Source organism: Haliotis rufescens, unplaced genomic scaffold (assembly GCF_023055435.1).
Source record: "Haliotis rufescens isolate VD_foot unplaced genomic scaffold, xgHalRufe1.0.p SCAF_8, whole genome shotgun sequence".
NCBI classification, from domain to species: Eukaryota; Metazoa; Mollusca; class Gastropoda; order Lepetellida; family Haliotidae; genus Haliotis; species Haliotis rufescens.
Window position 1 is genome coordinate 30731056 of NW_025964372.1, and position 20715 is coordinate 30751770.

The 20715-nt window shown below is 41.8% G+C and overlaps 3 protein-coding genes across 3 annotated transcripts; all 3 read left to right on the forward strand.

The window, feature by feature from the left end:
- Positions 1-6809: 6809 nt before the first annotated feature.
- Positions 6810-10660, forward strand: LOC124145503. The gene is made up of 3 exons (XM_046515284.2): positions 6810-7168; positions 10164-10379; positions 10541-10660. The coding sequence occupies exons 1-3, from the start codon at positions 6869-6871 to the stop codon at positions 10658-10660; spliced, it is 636 nt and encodes a 211-aa protein (XP_046371240.2). The 5' UTR covers positions 6810-6868.
- On the forward strand, positions 10510-12716 carry LOC125376820. The gene is made up of 3 exons (XM_048388864.1): positions 10510-10665; positions 11106-11234; positions 12445-12716. Exons 1-3 carry the CDS (start codon positions 10662-10664, stop codon positions 12699-12701), a joined length of 390 nt encoding a protein of 129 aa, XP_048244821.1. The 5' UTR covers positions 10510-10661; the 3' UTR covers positions 12702-12716.
- Positions 12717-16082: 3366 nt separating this feature from the next.
- On the forward strand, positions 16083-18289 carry LOC124145490. Its single transcript, XM_046515270.2, has 3 exons — positions 16083-16239; positions 16676-16804; positions 18018-18289. The coding sequence occupies exons 1-3, from the start codon at positions 16236-16238 to the stop codon at positions 18272-18274; spliced, it is 390 nt and encodes a 129-aa protein (XP_046371226.1). The 5' UTR covers positions 16083-16235; the 3' UTR covers positions 18275-18289.
- Positions 18290-20715: the final 2426 nt, after the last annotated feature.

The following is a 20715-nucleotide window of genomic DNA, read 5'->3' on the forward strand; positions in this document are numbered from 1 at the left end:
GATGTTCATGATGTAAATCACTGGATTGTCTGGTCCAGACTCGATTATTTACAGACCGCCGTCATATAGCTGGAATATTGCTGAGTGCGGCGTTAAACAACAAACAAACCAAACTTTCCATAATCATAAGAATCTCAGCTAACAGCAGAGTTCATTGTGTGATTCCAGCTAAATCATAAGCATGTGTGTATGGTCAGTGTGAAACAGTGATGATACAAGGTTTTCGCGAAAAATGAGCGTATCTTGCCCCTCAGATTGCTCCCATTACAAACACGTGCAAAGGCAAATCAATTGTTCACCTGAAAATCACGGTATCATTTGGTACAAATCAAAATAGGGAATTGCATCGGAATTGCATTTTTGTCACTGAAGCGTCAAATGCTCTCCACATGTCTACCATAAACCTTTTACCGACCGCCGCCTTACAGTTTGAATATTTCTGAGTGTGGCGCTAAACAAAAAACACGTTGTTACCATAACAACTATCAGCGATTCTCATTGATCTTCCAAGCAAATACGACATGTCCCTTTATGGGGTGGGAACTATGTCCAAAGACTCATTTGTTACAATAGACTAGATTCTGACGCTGCATAGTCATTTGAATTATATACGTGTTTAATTTGCATGCTCCGACATATAGTCCCTTTGGGATTCGAAAAAAGTAATGTATTATAACTTGACTTCAAACAATGTATTCATCGTCATTTACGCATCGTTGGCTTCAAAGTTAAAAAAGTGAAGAACTTATAGCTTAGATCATCTATGCATTAAAAATGCATCGGTTTGTTTTGGAACACTAAACGGTGTAGTAAGCAGTGTCAAGACAATCAAGTCTCGGAGTCCCAGAGACGGCTCGTAGTCAGTACAGTGAGGTGAGGTGAAATTGGGTTTAACGTCGCGTCCAAGATTATTGCACTTATATAGCGACGTGCATGCACGTGTATGTGTGTGTGTGGCTGCTTGTACTAGTCCGGACTGATGCCGATTTATAGTGCTAGCTCACTGAGATACCATGCCGCAGTTTAACATGAATACCCCACTCAGACACAGTGTACTGACTCCGAGCCGACCAGTCCTTGTTTTAGCCCCTTAATGCCGAGCGCCAGACAGGGTAACAACAAGTGCAATCTTTTAACGTCTTTTTGTATGACGCGGCCCGGGATCGAACCCTGGACCTTCCGCTCTCCGGGCGGACGCTCTACCACAAGACCACGGAGGCGGTCGTAGTCAGTACAGAGTGTCTCAGTGGGGTATTCATGTTAAACTGCGGCATGGTATCTCAGTACACAGCTAGTACTATAAAATCGGTATTTGTCCGGACTAGTACAAGCACACACACACACACACACACACACACACACACACACACACACACACACACACACACACACACACACACACACACACACGCACGCACGCAGACAAACACACGCACGCACACACACACACACTGCGTGCATACACGTCGCAACATAAGTGCGATAACCTCACCTCCGAAATAGGCCTTCTTTGGAGCCCATGACAATGCCTGAAAAGGATGATAACTGGACACTTGACTTCGTGGTGTGGTTACTTTGTATTAAATGTGTCTTCCGACTGAGATACGCACATCGTCGCACTGAGTTTGCATAATAATTGATGATAACAGGGTTTACAAATTGGCTGAAGAAATTAATTAACATGCGGCCTTTGTCGAAATGTTTATAGATAACCGTTAACCAATCAGTGTTCAAAAATGAATAAAACAAAATTATTGCCTCCAAGTTTATTCAGCTGTCCTTGGAGACGGTAGCCCAGTCTCTAGTCACGCTCAGTTGCGGTGCGTATTATCCGGGTACTCATGGGGAGAAAACAATAACAAAGGCAACAAACAGTCCCCCGGAAATGCTTTTGATCAGTGCCCCTTTAAGTTCCTTAAGATCATCTTAGGATTTCTGATAATATCTCCTTATGGAAGATGGAAGACTGGTTTAGTCGAAATGAGCGTTTAGCCCCACATTGTGCACGTGAATCAAATTCTTCAATTTCACCTTCTTCCAATCATTGACCGCCAGAGGGAGCTGTTTCAACAGGACAACGTGTATATGCAACTGTACACACACAAAGTGAAGCTTTACGTGCCGGGCAGCCATTGCAGTAGTTTCCCAACTATTCAATTCTTTGTTTAACTACCTCAATTCGTAAAATAACAGGTGATATCTTTCTCAAATACGATATCGTGTTATTCCGGGACAAGCCGAATAGCGACTCGTGCCCCTCTCATGGCCATTTTTGCGACCGGGTTCCGTCTTAGCGCAAACGGGCATACCTAAAACAACTGTCAACTCGTTGCGTAATGGTTCACATATACCAGTATATTATATGTTTCCCAATATATTACATATATTTCAGATGCAATTTAAAGCACATCTGGCCATGCGGAATATTTTGGGTATATTTTTAGATGCAAGACATATGTAAAATCCAACAGTATTTCTGAGGGATTCTTTGACGAAGAATTTGAAATCCTACACGCATTCTGATCGGTTTGTCGTATTTTTGCATATGACATTCATCGATAGGAGGACGAGTCTTCTTGCAGGTTACGGAAAGGGGCGAGTGGGGACGAATGAGCGAGCGAGAGGTAGACCACTTGCAGCATATAGTATGTAGCATGCAACTGACGTCGTAACAAGTAAATTTGAACACCCTTTCGTCACCTGTCCCGGTGGCTCAGTGCGAAAACAGTAGTTTACAAAACTAAACACGATATGTGAGGTTGCAGGTTCGAATCCCGTCAACCATAATGAAAACGTTCATTGCTTGTCTTCGATTGTAGAACATTGGACGTTTGAACACCAAGTTAAGTTTCATCTTCTACCCGGCTAAATCAGGTCTTACAAAAAAAAGAAGGAAAACCTCATACAAGGGATCACTGGGGAAAAGGAAAACCTCATACCAGAGCTCACTGGGAAAAAGGAAAACCTCATACCAGAGCTCACTGGAAAAAAGGAAAACCTCATACCAGGAATCACTGGGAAAAAGGAAAACCTCATACCAGAGCTCACTGGAAAAAAAGGAAAACCTCATACCAGGAATCACTTGGAAAAAGGAAAACCTCATACCAGAGCTCACTGGGAAAAAGGAAAACCTCATACCAGGGCTCACTGGCAAAAAGGAAAACCTCATACCCGGGATCAGGTCTTACTGGGGATAGTTAAACCTAACAAGAGGTTATTACGAATTGTTTGATAGGCTTTACTTACAGGTTGACGGATGACAAATGAGACACACTTTATGGATAGCAACTTTTTAAATTACTGTAAAAACATCAGCCATCTTGGACCATATCAGCAACTGCCCCAATCACAACATCAACTGGGAAAACGTCCAAATCCTCTCCAAACAACCTCCATGACTTCACTATAAAGAAAACTAACAGAAGCAGTCAACATTCGCCGCCACAAGCCATCAATCAAAAGAGATCAAGGCTCTTTCATCCCTTCCGCCTACTTTGAACTCATTATTCAATAATCACCCCTTCTATGTATACATATCCTGTTTAATTGGCTTCCTGTCTTATTGTCTTCCCAGGGGCGGTAGGGTAGCATAGTGGTTAAAGGGGAAGTGTACACGCAAAAATTACTTTCTTTCTTTTTCTAAACAAAACGCAATTTTAGAATTAGTTAGTATCTGTGTTTGAAAATATACACTCATTTTTTTCACAGTGATAGTAGGAAGCTCACAATAGTGTGAAAATGATATGCCGTTATGAGGCCTTCGTTTTTCGAGCTAAACAGGCCTTAGTTATCTCCCTTAGATTATGACGTAATTGGTGCCAATTCAACTGGGTCCCTGTCTATTCTGAACGCAAAAGATATCAAGTACAAGTTTTCGGTAAAACAACATGGCCTACGACAAACTCCGGCGCAGTGGTGACTCAGCATAACACTATGCTGGCTGGCATCTGAGACGCTAGAATCACACACCTGTACCTACACCACGTGAAGCGGCTCTAACAAAGCATGATGACGTCATTATGTTTATCAATTGGCACCAATGACGTCATATTGCAAGGGGCATAAGCCATGGTGTTTTTGTTATGGAAATAGAACACTTGGTAAATGTGAAAAATATAAATCGTTTTAATGCAAAACATATGTTGATTAATTGTGATATTTTTATATTTTTGTCTATGACACTTCTAGGTTAACACTTTTATTGTGGAAAAAGTACAAGAACATTAGGTTCATTTCCGTGTGAACTTGCCCTTTAAAGCGTTCGCTCGTCACGCCGAAGACCCGGGTTCATTTCCCGATATGGGTACAATGTGTGAAGCCCATTTCTGGTGTCCCCCGCTGTGATAGTGCTGGAAAATTGCTAAAAGCGGCGTAAAAACACACTCACTCGCCATTGTCTTGCCCATCATGTGTTCTCTGTCCGTCATGGTATTACAGTATTATCCCTTTGTGGTCATTACTTAAACTACTCATGTTAATCTCTCTCTTGAATGCAATTGTTGTTACTGTTAATCCTCCTCCTACAATGTATATTCTGTATCATGTCCATCATTCCATCTTGCTTGACAACGGTATAATTATCTGTACCGAAATGTCGCCTTTACAGTAACTAAAGAAAGCGTTATCCATAAATTGTGTCTAGGTTAGTACGAGATAGGAAGATATCTTCAAAGCAATAGGCAAACGTGGCAGTAGGTTTATTATCCTTGGATTGGGTATTGAAGGAAAATGCTACATATGGTCAATTACTGAAAAAAACGAGCGCTCGCCCTTAACAATATCATACTCATGGAAGAAATGTGAGGGAGCTGTTTCAACAGGACAACGTGTATATGCAACTGTACACACACAAAGTGAAGCTTTACGTGCCGGGCAGCCATTGCAGTAGTTTCCCAACTATTCAATTCTTTGTTTAACTACCTCAATTCGTAAAATAAACAGGTGATATCTTTCTCAAATACGATATCGTGTTATTCCGGGACAAGCCGAATAGCGACTCGTGCCCCTCTTAACAATATCATACTCATGGAAGAAATGTGAGGCGACGTGAAATGGGCTTTCATGTTCCGTTCAATATTAGTTTACTTATATTGGGACGTGCATGCACGTATGGGAGTGGTTGCTCGAACTGGCCGTCACTTATGCCGGTCTTACAGTGCTAGCCCACTGAGGTATCATGTCGCAATTTTATATGGATACCACACGAAAGGTTTACTAATGTAATTCAAATCAATGTGATTGTGTGTTTAGTGTGTTTCGGGGGACTGGTATTAATGTGGTTTGTTTGTTGTTTAACGCCGCACTCAGCTATATTCCAGCTATGTGACGGCGGTCTGTAAATAATCGAGTCTGGACCAGACAATCCAGTGATTAATATCATGGGCATCGATCCACGCAATTGGGATCGATATCATGCATCAACCAAGTCAGCGAGCCTGACCAACCGATCCCGTTAGTCGCCTTTTACGACAAGCATAGTCGCCTTTTACGGCAAGCATAGGTTGCTGAAGACCTATTCTACCCCGGAATCTTCACGGAATGGTATTAATGCGGACATCATAATAGTATATGTACTGGTTAGAGCACGAGGACCTGTATTGCGTCTTATCGTTGAAAGTTAGGGTCCAAGGCGAAGCACGTGCATACTGATCCTTTCGCACGTGCAACTTGCACTTTGGCTCTCAATTTGCTGCTTCGTTCGTTCGTTTATTTGTTGTATAACTCCGCACTCAGCAATATTCTGTACATAATCTAGTCTGGACCAGACAATCCAGTGATTGACATCAAGAGAATCGATCTACGCAATTGGGATACGATGACATGCATCAACCAAGTCAGCGAGCCTGACTACCCGATCCCGTTAGCCGCCTCTTTCGACAAACATCACCTTTTATGGCATGCATGGGTTGCTGACGCCCTTTTCTACCCTGGGTTTTATCAATAATTAAAAAAAACACTTCCTGGTACAGTTAATCTCAGACAAATAGCATGTCTAGTATCAACTGATATTTGTCGCAGTGCTACTCCGATAGATAAAGCATTTCTATGGATACAAATTGGTCTGAAGCTCTCGAACACGCCATAGAAACATAGAAGCATGTCGTCTCTCTAATGTTATGGTGAAATATGCATGAGAAACAAGCGATCTCAGATCGTAGACAGCTTTGAAAATATTTCACCAGACAAAGATAAAGGTAACCGTCAAAGTTATTGAAAAAAGTTAGTTGATTTCCGGGGAACTGATTCCTGGACGATCATGAACCATGACATAGGCATGACATCAGTGGTTTGTGTGGTCCACCGCAGGATTATACCTGACTGCAGGGTTAAACAGCATTGTTTGTTTGTTTAACGCCGCACTCTGCAATATTCAAGCTATATGACGGCGGTCCGTAAATAATCGAATCTGGACCAGGCAATCCAGTGATTGACATCATGAGAATCATTTGTTTTCTTTGTTTGTTTGTTGTTTAACGCCGCAATCAGCAATATTCCAGCCCTATGACGGCGGTCTGAATATCGAGTCTGGACCAGACATTCCAGTGATTGACAACATGAGCATCGATCCACCCACGCAATTGGGATCCATTACATGCATCAACCAAGTCAGCGAGCCTCACAACCCGATCCCGTTAATCGCCTCTTACGACAAGCATAGTCGCTTTTTACGGCAAGCATGGGTTGCTGCAGACCTATTCTACCCCGGATCTACAGGGGTTAAACATCACACAAACAAGCTTCTGAAGTATCGATTCTCGACCCGACTTGTCATTGCATCTCTGCATCATTACCTTCTGGTTCAGGAGACGAGTTGAGTCGGTCAGTCTTCACTGCTTCAACTCTATATGTGTGAAGTACACGGGAGCAAATGGATACAAATACCATATTTGTAGCTGCTCTCATTCTACACTTTTCTTTATGTGTGGCATCAAAGGGACAATTTGATGGAATACAGGACATGATTTTGTCCGGGTCTGTGTTCCAGATATTTCGAAGAACAACGTTACAGCAGTGTCGCCGACTGTGTGGCTATTCATCCAGATGTCTCTCGGTCAACTGGTCGTCGTTGGCCAAGGAGTGTCAACTAAATTCAAAGACCGGGAACAGGGAAAGTTTGCAAGTATCTGACAAGAACATCTACCTACAAGTCCAACAGATGCCACAGCAGGTAAGAGGGTAAAAATAAAATTGTTCCAGAAAGAGATGATAGAGACTGATTATTTTCTGGTGTTTACCATTGAATTCAAAGTTTAGTGGCCTCAATGAGACGAATGTGTCAAGGCTCCATCACTGCACAAGGTGGACATACGTGCCTCTCGACCCATGAAGATCCGGGGTAGAATAGGTCTTCAGCAACCCATGCTTGCCGTAACAGGCGACTATGCTTGCCGTACGGGCGACTAACGGGATCGGGTGGTCAGACTCGCTGACTTGGTTGATGCATGTCATCGTATCCCAATTGCGTGGATCAATGCTCATGGTATTAATCACTAGATGACATGCATCCACCAAGTCAGCGAGCCTGACCACCCGATCCCGTTTGTCGCCTCTTACGACAAGCATAGTCGCCTGTTACGGCAAGTATGGGTTGCTGAAGAACTATTCTACCCCGGATCTTCACGGAATATTGCTGTGTGTGGCGTTAAACAACAAACAAACATGGATGCATTTCAAATCTTGTGAACAGTTCCCATACCAATAGAAGAGGTGCAGTGCAAAGTTTGATTTTGATATGTGTATTTTCTTAAAACATATGAAGGTTTTTATGTTGTGAACTTTGACATTTTTTATACTTCCAACATTTGTGCGGCGTATCACTTGAAAACTGCTTCTTGGAATCTTTTCAAATCTTGGGAACAGTTTCCATACTAACAGAAGAGATGCAGTGCAAAGTTTGATTTTGATGTGTGTATTTTCTGTAAAAACGTTATGTTTTTCATGTTGTGAATTTCTTTCTTTGTTACCTCAACATTTGTGCGAGCTATCTCTTGAAAACTACTTTCCAATTGGGTGTACAGATTTTATACAAATAGGAGAGGTGCGGTGCGAAGTTTGATGTCGATTAGTCGAATTTCTGAGAAAATATTGCTTTTCTTATGTTTAGGCGGGGGTATTAGTGAGCCCTGCTCACTTTTTTGTCTTGTTGTGTAGTATTTCCCAGGAGAGAGAGCACATTCCTTTGTCACAGACACTTGGAATAACGAAAGTATCAGCTAGTTGACTTCCAAAGCTTGACATTTGTTCACTTTGTTGGGGCTCTTGTTGCGTGCTACCAATTCATGTACATGCATCTGGAACACTCGTGCAGTCTGTGAAGTTGTTTGTTTAACGCCGCACTCTTGACGGTGGGCTGTAAATAATCCGGACCAGACAATCCACTGATCGACGTCATGGGCGTCGATCCACGCAACTGGTTTGTTTGTTTGTTTGTTTGTTGTTTAACGCCGCACTCAGCAATATTCCAGCTGTATGTCGGCGGTCTGTAAATAATCGAGTCTGGACCAGACAATCCAGTGATTGACATCATGAACATCGATCCACGCAATTGGGATCGATGACCTGGGTTGAATTGTGGTACGATGACATACATGAACCAAGTCAGCGAGCCTGACCACCCGATCCCGTTTGTCGCCTCTTACGACAAGCATGGTCGCCATTTACGGCAAGCATGGGTTCCTGAAGACCTATTCTACCCCGGATCTTCACTCGTACATCAATTTCTTGAAACTGTTGACGTCCATACTATCCTCGCAGCGCGAACAATCATAAGTGTCACCCAAGCGACGATATAACATGTTGAAATAGCGGTGGGTATGGGTGGTGATTGAAGGTGTGGGATATGAGGGGTGGTGTATGTTGTTAATATATAAAAATGAAAGTAAATACTTCGGGAAACAATTTGCGTTCGTTACTTACTTGTTTCATTTTTGTTATCAAACGATTAGGTGACAGCTTTGCATGCAGTAAGCTTACAATAATATGGTTTCGTGATGTATATTTGTTGAGAAGATATCAATCTACATCGACCTACACAATTGGGATACGATGGCATGCATTAACCAAGTCAGCGAGCCTCACCACCCGATCCCGTTAGCCGCCTCGTACGGCAAGCATAGTTGCCTTTTACGGCAAGCATGGGTTGCTGAAGACCCACTCTACCCCGGATCTTCACGGATCCAGAGGTACGTGTGACCACCTTGTGCAGTGATGGAGCCTTGACACATTCGTCTCATTGAGGCCACTAAACTTTGAATTCAATGGTAAACACCAGAAAATAATCAGTTTCTATCATCTGCCGAAACAGTGTTGGATATTAAATAAATGGATCACTGAAATGTAGTGATGACACCAGGTGTTCGCGAAATTGGTAAGCATGTAAGACTTGGGGAATGGTGTTCCATATCTTGTTTTGCCACTCTGAAACCTTGTTTTGACTTTGCCAATCCGAGCAGAAATTCCGATTCAGATGCATAAAGAAATAGATCCGCAAGAAGGGGAGCACAATTGGTGCCCATGGGGATGCCTACTTCTTGCCGTCATGTTATATTGCTGAGTACGGTGTTAAACAACAAACAAACAAACAAACAAAAGAGCATGCTTGGTTACACACAGTCCACAATCGTTTGTTTTATTTGTTTGTTTGTTGTTTAACGCCGCACTCAGCAATATAATATGACGGCAAGAAGTAGGCATCCCCATGGGCACCAATTGTGCTCCCCTTCTTGCGGATCTGTTTTACGCCGCAGTCAGCAAATTCCAGCTATATGACTGCGGTCTGTAAATAATCGAGTCTGGACCAGACAATCCAGTGATTGACAACATGAGCATTGGTCCATGCAATTGGGATGATAATAACAATATATGCATTTGTATAGCGCAGCATTCACTGTGCATAAGTGCTCTGTGCGCTGGGATCGATGACATGCATCAGCCAAGTCAGCGATCCTGACCACCCGAACCCGTTAGTCGCCTCTTACGACAAGCATAGTCGCCTTTTACGGTAAGCGTGGGTTGCTGAAGACCTATTCTATCCCGGATCTTCACGGTCCCGTCCACAATGGTGTTCGTGTCGTTAACTGAAGAATGCAAACCCTTTAATCTCACCCGTGGCTTGTTATCGAACATACACGCACCTTATCATGCGTACTTATGGTTATCTGTAGGCTCATCCATGTGCAAATCAGCCATGCAGTACCAACCACATGTGCATCCCCGTCAACACTGCTAAAGACCACATATGTGTACGTCTTGGTGCGTTAACACCAGAAACTACTGAAGCAGGAATGGCAACAAAGTTTGCAACAACCACAACAGCTGTGGCAACGTCTTCTCGGGCAGCAGCTGCAACTACGTCTACTGCACCTCCTGCTCCACTTGAAGTGACTACTACAACTACTTTTACTACTACTACTGCTGCTGCTGCTGTTACTGCTACTACTTCTGCTGCTACTACTACTACTACTACTACTACTACTACTACTACCCCATCATCTACCCCTGCAACAACATTGCCAGAGACCACCAACTCTGAACTGACAAGCCCTGTAACGACCACAACTCACATTTCAACTTCAACAACTTTACTGGGTACTTCAACATCTGCACCGACTACATCGGCTCCAGTATCAACTTCAACTACCGCATTGGCAAGCACAACTGATATGTGTATGTATGCGTCAGCAGTACTGTAAAGTATTATGCGTGAGTTTCTATTCGTTGGCCAAATTAGAATATACACGAACATATCACAAGGAAACAGTGCGTTTATGTCAGTGTTTAGTTGTAGGATACAAAAAGCATGCCTGAATATTTCTGTTTGACATTCCTACCTTTTTGTCACATTCGCAGTAGGATATATAAATTGAATATAACATTCGAATGTGAAAAATTATGTCTAGCGAATTTAGTTACTGAAAGTCAAATTAAATGAAAAAACCTGTCAAACTGTCTCTGTAGCCGTTTGCCAGACTCCAGAACTAACAGGTAGCCAATGAATCTTTTAAATGTTTTTTGCAGCTCAATTACGTACCATTGGGGAATTTGAACAATTTCTTAGAGTATATATGGTGTACATTCTGTGTGTAATGTACACGTGTGTTTTGCAGATAACGGCACATGTGTAACGGACGCCGACTGTGCTACACCTCCTGGCAGGACTTGCTCTGGTGGTGTCTGCATATGTTCCATCGGATACGACATGGACGAGACCAGCGCTGTGTGCAGAAAGCTGACAGGTAACACGCAGTAACACTGACATCACCCAGTGTATGAGTGAGTGAGTGAGTGAGTGAGTGAGTTGGGTTTAACGCCGCTTTTAACAGTATTCCAGTTATATCACGGCGTGTCAGCTTAATGTGGGAGGAAAGCCCGAAGTGATGCAGGTCTCAAACGTTTACCACTTTGGTGAAACACACGAGCACGGGTATGGTGCTGACATACCTAGAAACATAATCGGGGCGAACCGGGATTCGAACCCACAATCATAGGTTTCTGGCGTGCCCAAGGGACGCAACTCTGCACAGCGAATCGCGGCGCCTTAGACGACTGGGCCACCCGTGCCCACCCCCCCCCCCCCCCCCCACCCCCCCCCTCATGTATGACAGTATCATTCATTAAGTTTTGAATGTGAAATTTAACATGTGGGTTACCATGATTATGCAAATAGTTTTGTCGCTTTTATTAAATTGAAAACATCAGTCTCATTTCCTAGTTCATGATTACGAAATACATCGGTAAACCAAGTAGTAAAAAGTACTATGAAACAGTCGTTTTATCTTTTACACAACAAAACATTTAGGACTCAAACTGTTTGCTTTAACATTGTTTAATGGGAACACTTTTTATATTCCATGCTGAACTGCATATTATACCCTAGAAACATCACATGATATTAACATTGCCCCAAGGGTAGAAGAGACGGATAATACTAAAATTCAAATTCCAGTCTGCCATAAAAGACACTACTACTCACTGGTCCGAATATAAGCTTCTCGTAAGAGGCAACGAACGGGATCGGGTGGTCAGGCTCGCTGACTTGGTTGAAACATGTCATCGATCCCAATGGCGTGGATCGATGCTCATGATATCAATCACTGGATTGTCTGGTCAATTACTTACAGACGCCGTCATATAGCTGGGATATTGCTGAGTGTGGCGTAAAACAACAAACCAAACCAAAGTAAACCAATTACGTGATTCACTGGATTGTCTGGTCCAGACTCGATTATTTCCAGACCGCCGTCACATATCTCGAATATTGCTGAGTGCGGCGTTAAACAACAAAGAAACAAACACTGGTCTGAATAACTTAATTTTTTTAACAAGAATCAAACAACATCTTTTCACAACGACCATGATTAAACATGATCATTTCGGTTAAGGTGACGATAATGTCAAAATGTATTTTGACATGTCCTGTTAAACGGCTTTTTCACTTTGTGACAGACTGTTTATCCGTTGGATCTCAGTTCACCCTCTACGTGGACAAAGTCATCAAAGGGTACGGTGTCCAAAAGTATGATTCGAAGACGTCTGCAGAATGTGCCCAGTTGTGCTTGGATGCTGACACCGTGTGCAGATCTTTTGAAATGGAACATAATAGATGCTTCTTGCAGGCAGTCACGTGGTTTGATGTCGCTTACAGCAAACGTGCTTCCCAGAACGGTTCGGATCATTACCAGCGTAGATGTAACTGGAAGTAAATTCTCAAAGTAAATACTTAGGGAAGAGAATATATGGATATCAACTTCTTTATTGTGAGGAACACAACGTTTCGGAGTATATGCTTACTCCTTCATCAGATAAGATAACAAAAGGTGGAAAATAACAAAGGGTAGAAGCTCACAAAGGCTTCCATTTTCTATTGCTAATCACCTATCAGCGCGAATCATCTGTTCTCTTTCTTTGTCAGCTTCTACCCTTTGCATTTTCCCCCTTTTGTTATCTTATTAGTTTTGTTAGGGGCGGTCGGGTAGCCTAGTGGTTAAAGCGTTCGCTCGTCACGCCGAAGACCCGGGTTCCATTCCCGACATGGGTACAATGTGTGAAGCCCATTTCTGGTGTCCCCCGCCGTGATATTGCTGGAATATTGCTAAAAGCGGCGTAAAACCATACTCACTCACTCACTCACTCACTTATTAGTTTTGTTGTCCTTACATGTACATATATATGCTCTCTGCCACATGGCATTCATTCACCTGATGAAGGAGTAAGCATATACTCCGAAACGTTGTGTTCCTCATAATAAAGAAGTTGACATCCATATATTCTCTTCCTTATGTGTATCACTTCTAAATGCCTTTCAAAGACCTAACTCCTTATTTCTACATTTCGAATGAATATCCAAGAATATTTCCTAATAAAGATTACATTGGTTTATTTTGATTCCATGACATTCATTTCGGGTTGTTTCCTGTTTTACTGTGATTATATACTCTGTCATATTATGTATTAACTATCTGTACTGATATGTTTCAAAGATTATGAGACCAGTGAAGATTCCGGCGTAGAATAGGTCTTCAGCAACCCATGCTTGCTGTGAAAGACGACTATGCTTGTCGTAAGAGGCGACTAACAGGATCGGGTGGTCAGGTTCACTGACTTGGTTGATGCATGTCATCGTATCCCAATTGCGTGGATCGATGCTCATGATATTAATCACTGGATTGTCTGATCCAGACTCGATTATTTCCAGACCGCCGTCATATAGCTGGAATATTGCTGAGTGCGGCGTTAAACAACAAACAAACAAGCACAATCTTCTAATTACAATTGTTATTCCCTGATATAAGCTGCATTGTCGATTACTCATACAAAAACAACAGGAACTTTTTTCCAATGCGTCTAGGTGGGAATGTTGAAATGTCTGCATTTGGGCATTTCACAATTCATGCGCAGCCAGAGTTGGAACCAACTTCCGATTGGGATTGTAAACAGTAACGATAACGCTTTTTGCTTTTATGTAAGTGTGGGTAATAAATAAAATGCAACTCGCGTCAATATATATTTTTACGAAAACGAGTGTAGCAGTATTTCTATAAGGGTGTTCGGTGTACCGTCATACGACATTCTGCCGTCATATAGCGGGAATATTGCTGGGTGCGGCGTTAAATAACAAACAAACAAACAAAACCCATACGACTTTTAGAAAACAGATTCTTTTAAACTACAGATGTTTATTTGATTTAATTGGATAAATTGCGTTCCCATTCAAGTGAACATCGACGATTTGTTGTTTTGCTTGGTCAACACATCATTGTTATTATTGTTATCATTGTTATCATTGTTATTATTGTTATTATTGTGATTAGATAGAAACCAGTCGTGGAATACATTGCTGCTTGGATTGATCGTCAGCTTGAATTCCTATAGAATTTGAGAAGAGAAGTTTGTTACAACAACAAGTATCGATTCACATGTAAGCTTTTGATCAAGCTTGAACACTCCCTTTGAATCATGGGGTGGTCGGGTAGCGTAGTGGTTAAAGCGTTTGCTCGTCACACCAAAGACCCGGGTTCGATTCCAACATGGGTACAATGTGTGAAGCCCATTTCTGGTGTCCCACGGCGTGATATTGCTGGAATATTGTTAATAGAAGCGTAAAACCTTCTTACGCACTCACCCTTTGAATCATAAATGACATGTATGTAGTAGACTTTATTCTGATATTTGAATTTCTTTTCATTTACTTGCTCTTAAACATACTACGTTGGTGATTCGACGAAAGTGTATTCATAGTCGGTTGTGCTTCATTGGCTTCAATGCTTTTTTTTTTTATCTCCCTGTGGGGTTCTTCACAACTATACCCTACAAGCTGTGTCACAAAAGCAAAGCCAGAACACCAGTGGTACACAACCTGACATTTATTGGATAATGTAAAACTACCAGACACTCGGGTGGCATTTGGCTTCATTGATAGTTTGTCAAGTGTTGTTCCGCAGTGGTTTAATAAACTTGTCTTCGACATTACTTGTACGTTTTATGTTCACCTTAACAGACACAATGAAATATATATTACTCATATACTAACGGAACAAAGTAACTGTGCTTCATATGAAGTTCAATAACAATGCAGTTAGTACAAAATAAAATAACACATCTTTTAATATTGAGATCCCCCCCCCCCCAAAAAAAAAAAAAATAAGAAAAAAAAGAAAAGAAGAAGCTTAAAACAAACAAACAAACAATCAAAACCAAAAACATCAAAAACATACAAATTTATAAAAAAAACCCACTTAATTCTGAAAATGATGCATTTCCGAGTTTTGTCACGCAATGCCACGGCTTTCTGAAAATGCTGGAAATCAACGCAGTCAGCAAATTCCAGCTATATGACTGCGGTCTGTAAATAATCGAGTCTGGACCAGACAATCCAGTGATTGACAACATGAGCATTGGTCCATGCAATTGGGATGATAATAACAATATATGCATTTGTATAGCGCAGCATTCACTGTGCATAAGTGCTCTGTGCGCTGGGATCGATGACATGCATCAGCCAAGTCAGCGATCCTGACCACCCGAACCCGTTAGTCGCCTCTTACGACAAGCATAGTCGCCTTTTACGGTAAGCGTGGGTTGCTGAAGACCTATTCTATCCCGGATCTTCACGGTCCCGTCCACAATGGTGTTCGTGTCGTTAACTGAAGAATGCAAACCCTTTAATCTCACCCGTGGCTTGTTATCGAACATACACGCACCTTATCATGCGTACTTATGGTTATCTGTAGGCTCATCCATGTGCAAATCAGCCATGCAGTACCAACCACATGTGCATCCCCGTCAACACTGCTAAAGACCACATATGTGTACGTCTTGGTGCGTTAACACCAGAAACTACTGAAGCAGGAATGGCAACAAAGTTTGCAACAACCACAACAGCTGTGGCAACGTCTTCTCGGGCAGCAGCTGCAACTACGTCTACTGCACCTCCTGCTCCACTTGAAGTGACTACTACAACTACTTTTACTACTACTACTGCTGCTGCTGCTGTTACTGCTACTACTTCTGCTGCTACTACTACTACTACTACTACTACTACTACTACTACTACTACTACCCCATCATCTACCCCTGCAACAACATTGCCAGAGACCACCAACTCTGAACTGACAAGCCCTGTAACGACCACAACTCACATTTCAACTTCAACAACTTTACTGGGTACTTCAACATCTGCACCGACTACATCGGCTCCAGTATCAACTTCAACTACCGCATTGGCAAGCACAACTGATATGTGTATGTATGCGTCAGCAGTACTGTAAAGTATTATGCGTGAGTTTCTATTCGTTGGCCAAATTAGAATATACACGAACATATCACAAGGAAACAGTGCGTTTATGTCAGTGTTTAGTTGTAGGATACAAAAAGCATGCCTGAATATTTCTGTTTGACATTCCTACCTTTTTGTCACATTCGCAGTAGGATATATAAATTGAATATAACATTCGAATGTGAAAAATTATGTCTAGCGAATTTAGTTACTGAAAGTCAAATTAAATGAAAAAACCTGTCAAACTGTCTCTGTAGCCGTTTGCCAGACTCCAGAACTAACAGGTAGCCAATGAATCTTTTAAATGTTTTTTGCAGCTCAATTACCATTGGGGAATTTGAACAATTTCTTAGAGTATATATGGTGTACATTCTGTGTGTAATGTACACGTGTGTTTTGCAGATAACGGCACATGTGTAACGGACGCCGACTGTGCTACACCTCCTGGCAGGACTTGCTCTGGTGGTGTCTGCATATGTTCCATCGGATACGACATGGACGAGACCAGCGCTGTGTGCAGAAAGCTGACAGGTAACACGCAGTAACACTGACATCACCCAGTGTATGAGTGAGTGAGTGAGTGAGTGAGTGAGTTGGGTTTAACGCCGCTTTTAACAGTATTCCAGTTATATCACGGCGTGTCAGCTTAATGTGGGAGGAAAGCCCGAAGTGATGCAGGTCTCAAACGTTTACCACTTTGGTGAAACACACGAGCACGGGTATGGTGCTGACATACCTAGAAACATAATCGGGGCGAACCGGGATTCGAACCCACAATCATAGGTTTCTGGCGTGCCCAAGGGACGCAACTCTGCACAGCGAATCGCGGCGCCTTAGACGACTGGGCCACCCGTGCCCACCCCCCCCCCCCCCCCCCCCACCCCCCCCCCTCATGTATGACAGTATCATTCATTAAGTTTTGAATGTGAAATTTAACATGTGGGTTACCATGATTATGCAAATAGTTTTGTCGCTTTTATTAAATTGAAAACATCAGTCTCATTTCCTAGTTCATGATTACGAAATACATCGGTAAACCAAGTAGTAAAAAGTACTATGAAACAGTCGTTTTATCTTTTACACAACAAAACATTTAGGACTCAAACTGTTTGCTTTAACATTGTTTAATGGGAACACTTTTTATATTCCATGCTGAACTGCATATTATACCCTAGAAACATCACATGATATTAACATTGCCCCAAGGGTAGAAGAGACGGATAATACTAAAATTCAAATTCCAGTCTGCCATAAAAGACACTACTACTCACTGGTCCGAATATAAGCTTCTCGTAAGAGGCAACGAACGGGATCGGGTGGTCAGGCTCGCTGACTTGGTTGAAACATGTCATCGATCCCAATGGCGTGGATCGATGCTCATGATATCAATCACTGGATTGTCTGGTCAATTACTTACAGACGCCGTCATATAGCTGGGATATTGCTGAGTGTGGCGTAAAACAACAAACCAAACCAAAGTAAACCAATTACGTGATTCACTGGATTGTCTGGTCCAGACTCGATTATTTCCAGACCGCCGTCACATATCTCGAATATTGCTGAGTGCGGCGTTAAACAACAAAGAAACAAACACTGGTCTGAATAACTTAATTTTTTTAACAAGAATCAAACAACATCTTTTCACAACGACCATGATTAAACATGATCATTTCGGTTAAGGTGACGATAATGTCAAAATGTATTTTGACATGTCCTGTTAAACGGCTTTTTCACTTTGTGACAGACTGTTTATCCGTTGGATCTCAGTTCACCCTCTACGTGGACAAAGTCATCAAAGGGTACGGTGTCCAAAAGTATGATTCGAAGACGTCTGCAGAATGTGCCCAGTTGTGCTTGGATGCTGACACCGTGTGCAGATCTTTTGAAATGGAACATAATAGATGCTTCTTGCAGGCAGTCACGTGGTTTGATGTCGCTTACAGCAAACGTGCTTCCCAGAACGGTTCGGATCATTACCAGCGTAGATGTAACTGGAAGTAAATTCTCAAAGTAAATACTTAGGGAAGAGAATATATGGATATCAACTTCTTTATTGTGAGGAACACAACGTTTCGGAGTATATGCTTACTCCTTCATCAGATAAGATAACAAAAGGTGGAAAATAACAAAGGGTAGAAGCTCACAAAGGCTTCCATTTTCTATTGCTAATCACCTATCAGCGCGAATCATCTGTTCTCTTTCTTTGTCAGCTTCTACCCTTTGCATTTTCCCCCTTTTGTTATCTTATTAGTTTTGTTAGGGGCGGTCGGGTAGCCTAGTGGTTAAAGCGTTCGCTCGTCACGCCGAAGACCCGGGTTCCATTCCCGACATGGGTACAATGTGTGAAGCCCATTTCTGGTGTCCCCCGCCGTGATATTGCTGGAATATTGCTAAAAGCGGCGTAAAACCATACTCACTCACTCACTCACTCACTTATTAGTTTTGTTGTCCTTACATGTACATATATATGCTCTCTGCCACATGGCATTCATTCACCTGATGAAGGAGTAAGCATATACTCCGAAACGTTGTGTTCCTCATAATAAAGAAGTTGACATCCATATATTCTCTTCCTTATGTGTATCACTTCTAAATGCCTTTCAAAGACCTAACTCCTTATTTCTACATTTCGAATGAATATCCAAGAATATTTCCTAATAAAGATTACATTGGTTTATTTTGATTCCATGACATTCATTTCGGGTTGTTTCCTGTTTTACTGTGATTATATACTCTGTCATATTATGTATTAACTATCTGTACTGATATGTTTCAAAGATTATGAGACCAGTGAAGATTCCGGCGTAGAATAGGTCTTCAGCAACCCATGCTTGCTGTGAAAGACGACTATGCTTGTCGTAAGAGGCGACTAACAGGATCGGGTGGTCAGGTTCACTGACTTGGTTGATGCATGTCATCGTATCCCAATTGCGTGGATCGATGCTCATGATATTAATCACTGGATTGTCTGATCCAGACTCGATTATTTCCAGACCGCCGTCATATAGCTGGAATATTGCTGAGTGCGGCGTTAAACAACAAACAAACAAGCACAATCTTCTAATTACAATTGTTATTCCCTGATATAAGCTGCATTGTCGATTACTCATACAAAAACAACAGGAACTTTTTTCCAATGCGTCTAGGTGGGAATGTTGAAATGTCTGCATTTGGGCATTTCACAATTCATGCGCAGCCAGAGTTGGAACCAACTTCCGATTGGGATTGTAAACAGTAACGATAACGCTTTTTGCTTTTATGTAAGTGTGGGTAATAAATAAAATGCAACTCGCGTCAATATATATTTTTACGAAAACGAGTGTAGCAGTATTTCTATAAGGGTGTTCGGTGTACCGTCATACGACATTCTGCCGTCATATAGCGGGAATATTGCTGGGTGCGGCGTTAAATAACAAACAAACAAACAAAACCCATACGACTTTTAGAAAACAGATTCTTTTAAACTACAGATGTTTATTTGATTTAATTGGATAAATTGCGTTCCCATTCAAGTGAACATCGACGATTTGTTGTTTTGCTTGGTCAACACATCATTGTTATTATTGTTATCATTGTTATCATTGTTATTATTGTTATTATTGTGATTAGATAGAAACCAGTCGTGGAATACATTGCTGCTTGGATTGATCGTCAGCTTGAATTCCTATAGAATTTGAGAAGAGAAGTTTGTTACAACAACAAGTATCGATTCACATGTAAGCTTTTGATCAAGCTTGAACACTCCCTTTGAATCATGGGGTGGTCGGGTAGCGTAGTGGTTAAAGCGTTTGCTCGTCACACCAAAGACCCGGGTTCGATTCCAACATGGGTACAATGTGTGAAGCCCATTTCTGGTGTCCCACGGCGTGATATTGCTGGAATATTGTTAATAGAAGTAAAACCTTCTTACGCACTCACCCTTTGAATCATAAATGACATGTATGTAGTAGACTTTATTCTGATATTTGAATTTCTTTTCATTTACTTGCTCTTAAACATACTACGTTGGTGATTCGACGAAAGTGTATTCATAGTCGGTTGTGCTTCATTGGCTTCAATGCTTTTTTTTTTTATCTCCCTGTGGGGTTCTTCACAACTATACCCTACAAGCTGTGTCACAAAAGCAAAGCCAGAACACCAGTGGTACACAACCTGACATTTATTGGATAATGTAAAACTACCAGACACTCGGGTGGCATTTGGCTTCATTGATAGTTTGTCAAGTGTTGTTCCGCAGTGGTTTAATAAACTTGTCTTCGACATTACTTGTACGTTTTATGTTCACCTTAACAGACACAATGAAATATATATTACTCATATACTAACGGAACAAAGTAACTGTGCTTCATATGAAGTTCAATAACAATGCAGTTAGTACAAAATAAAATAACACATCTTTTAATATTGAGATCCCCCCCCCCCCCCCCAAAAAAAAAAAAATA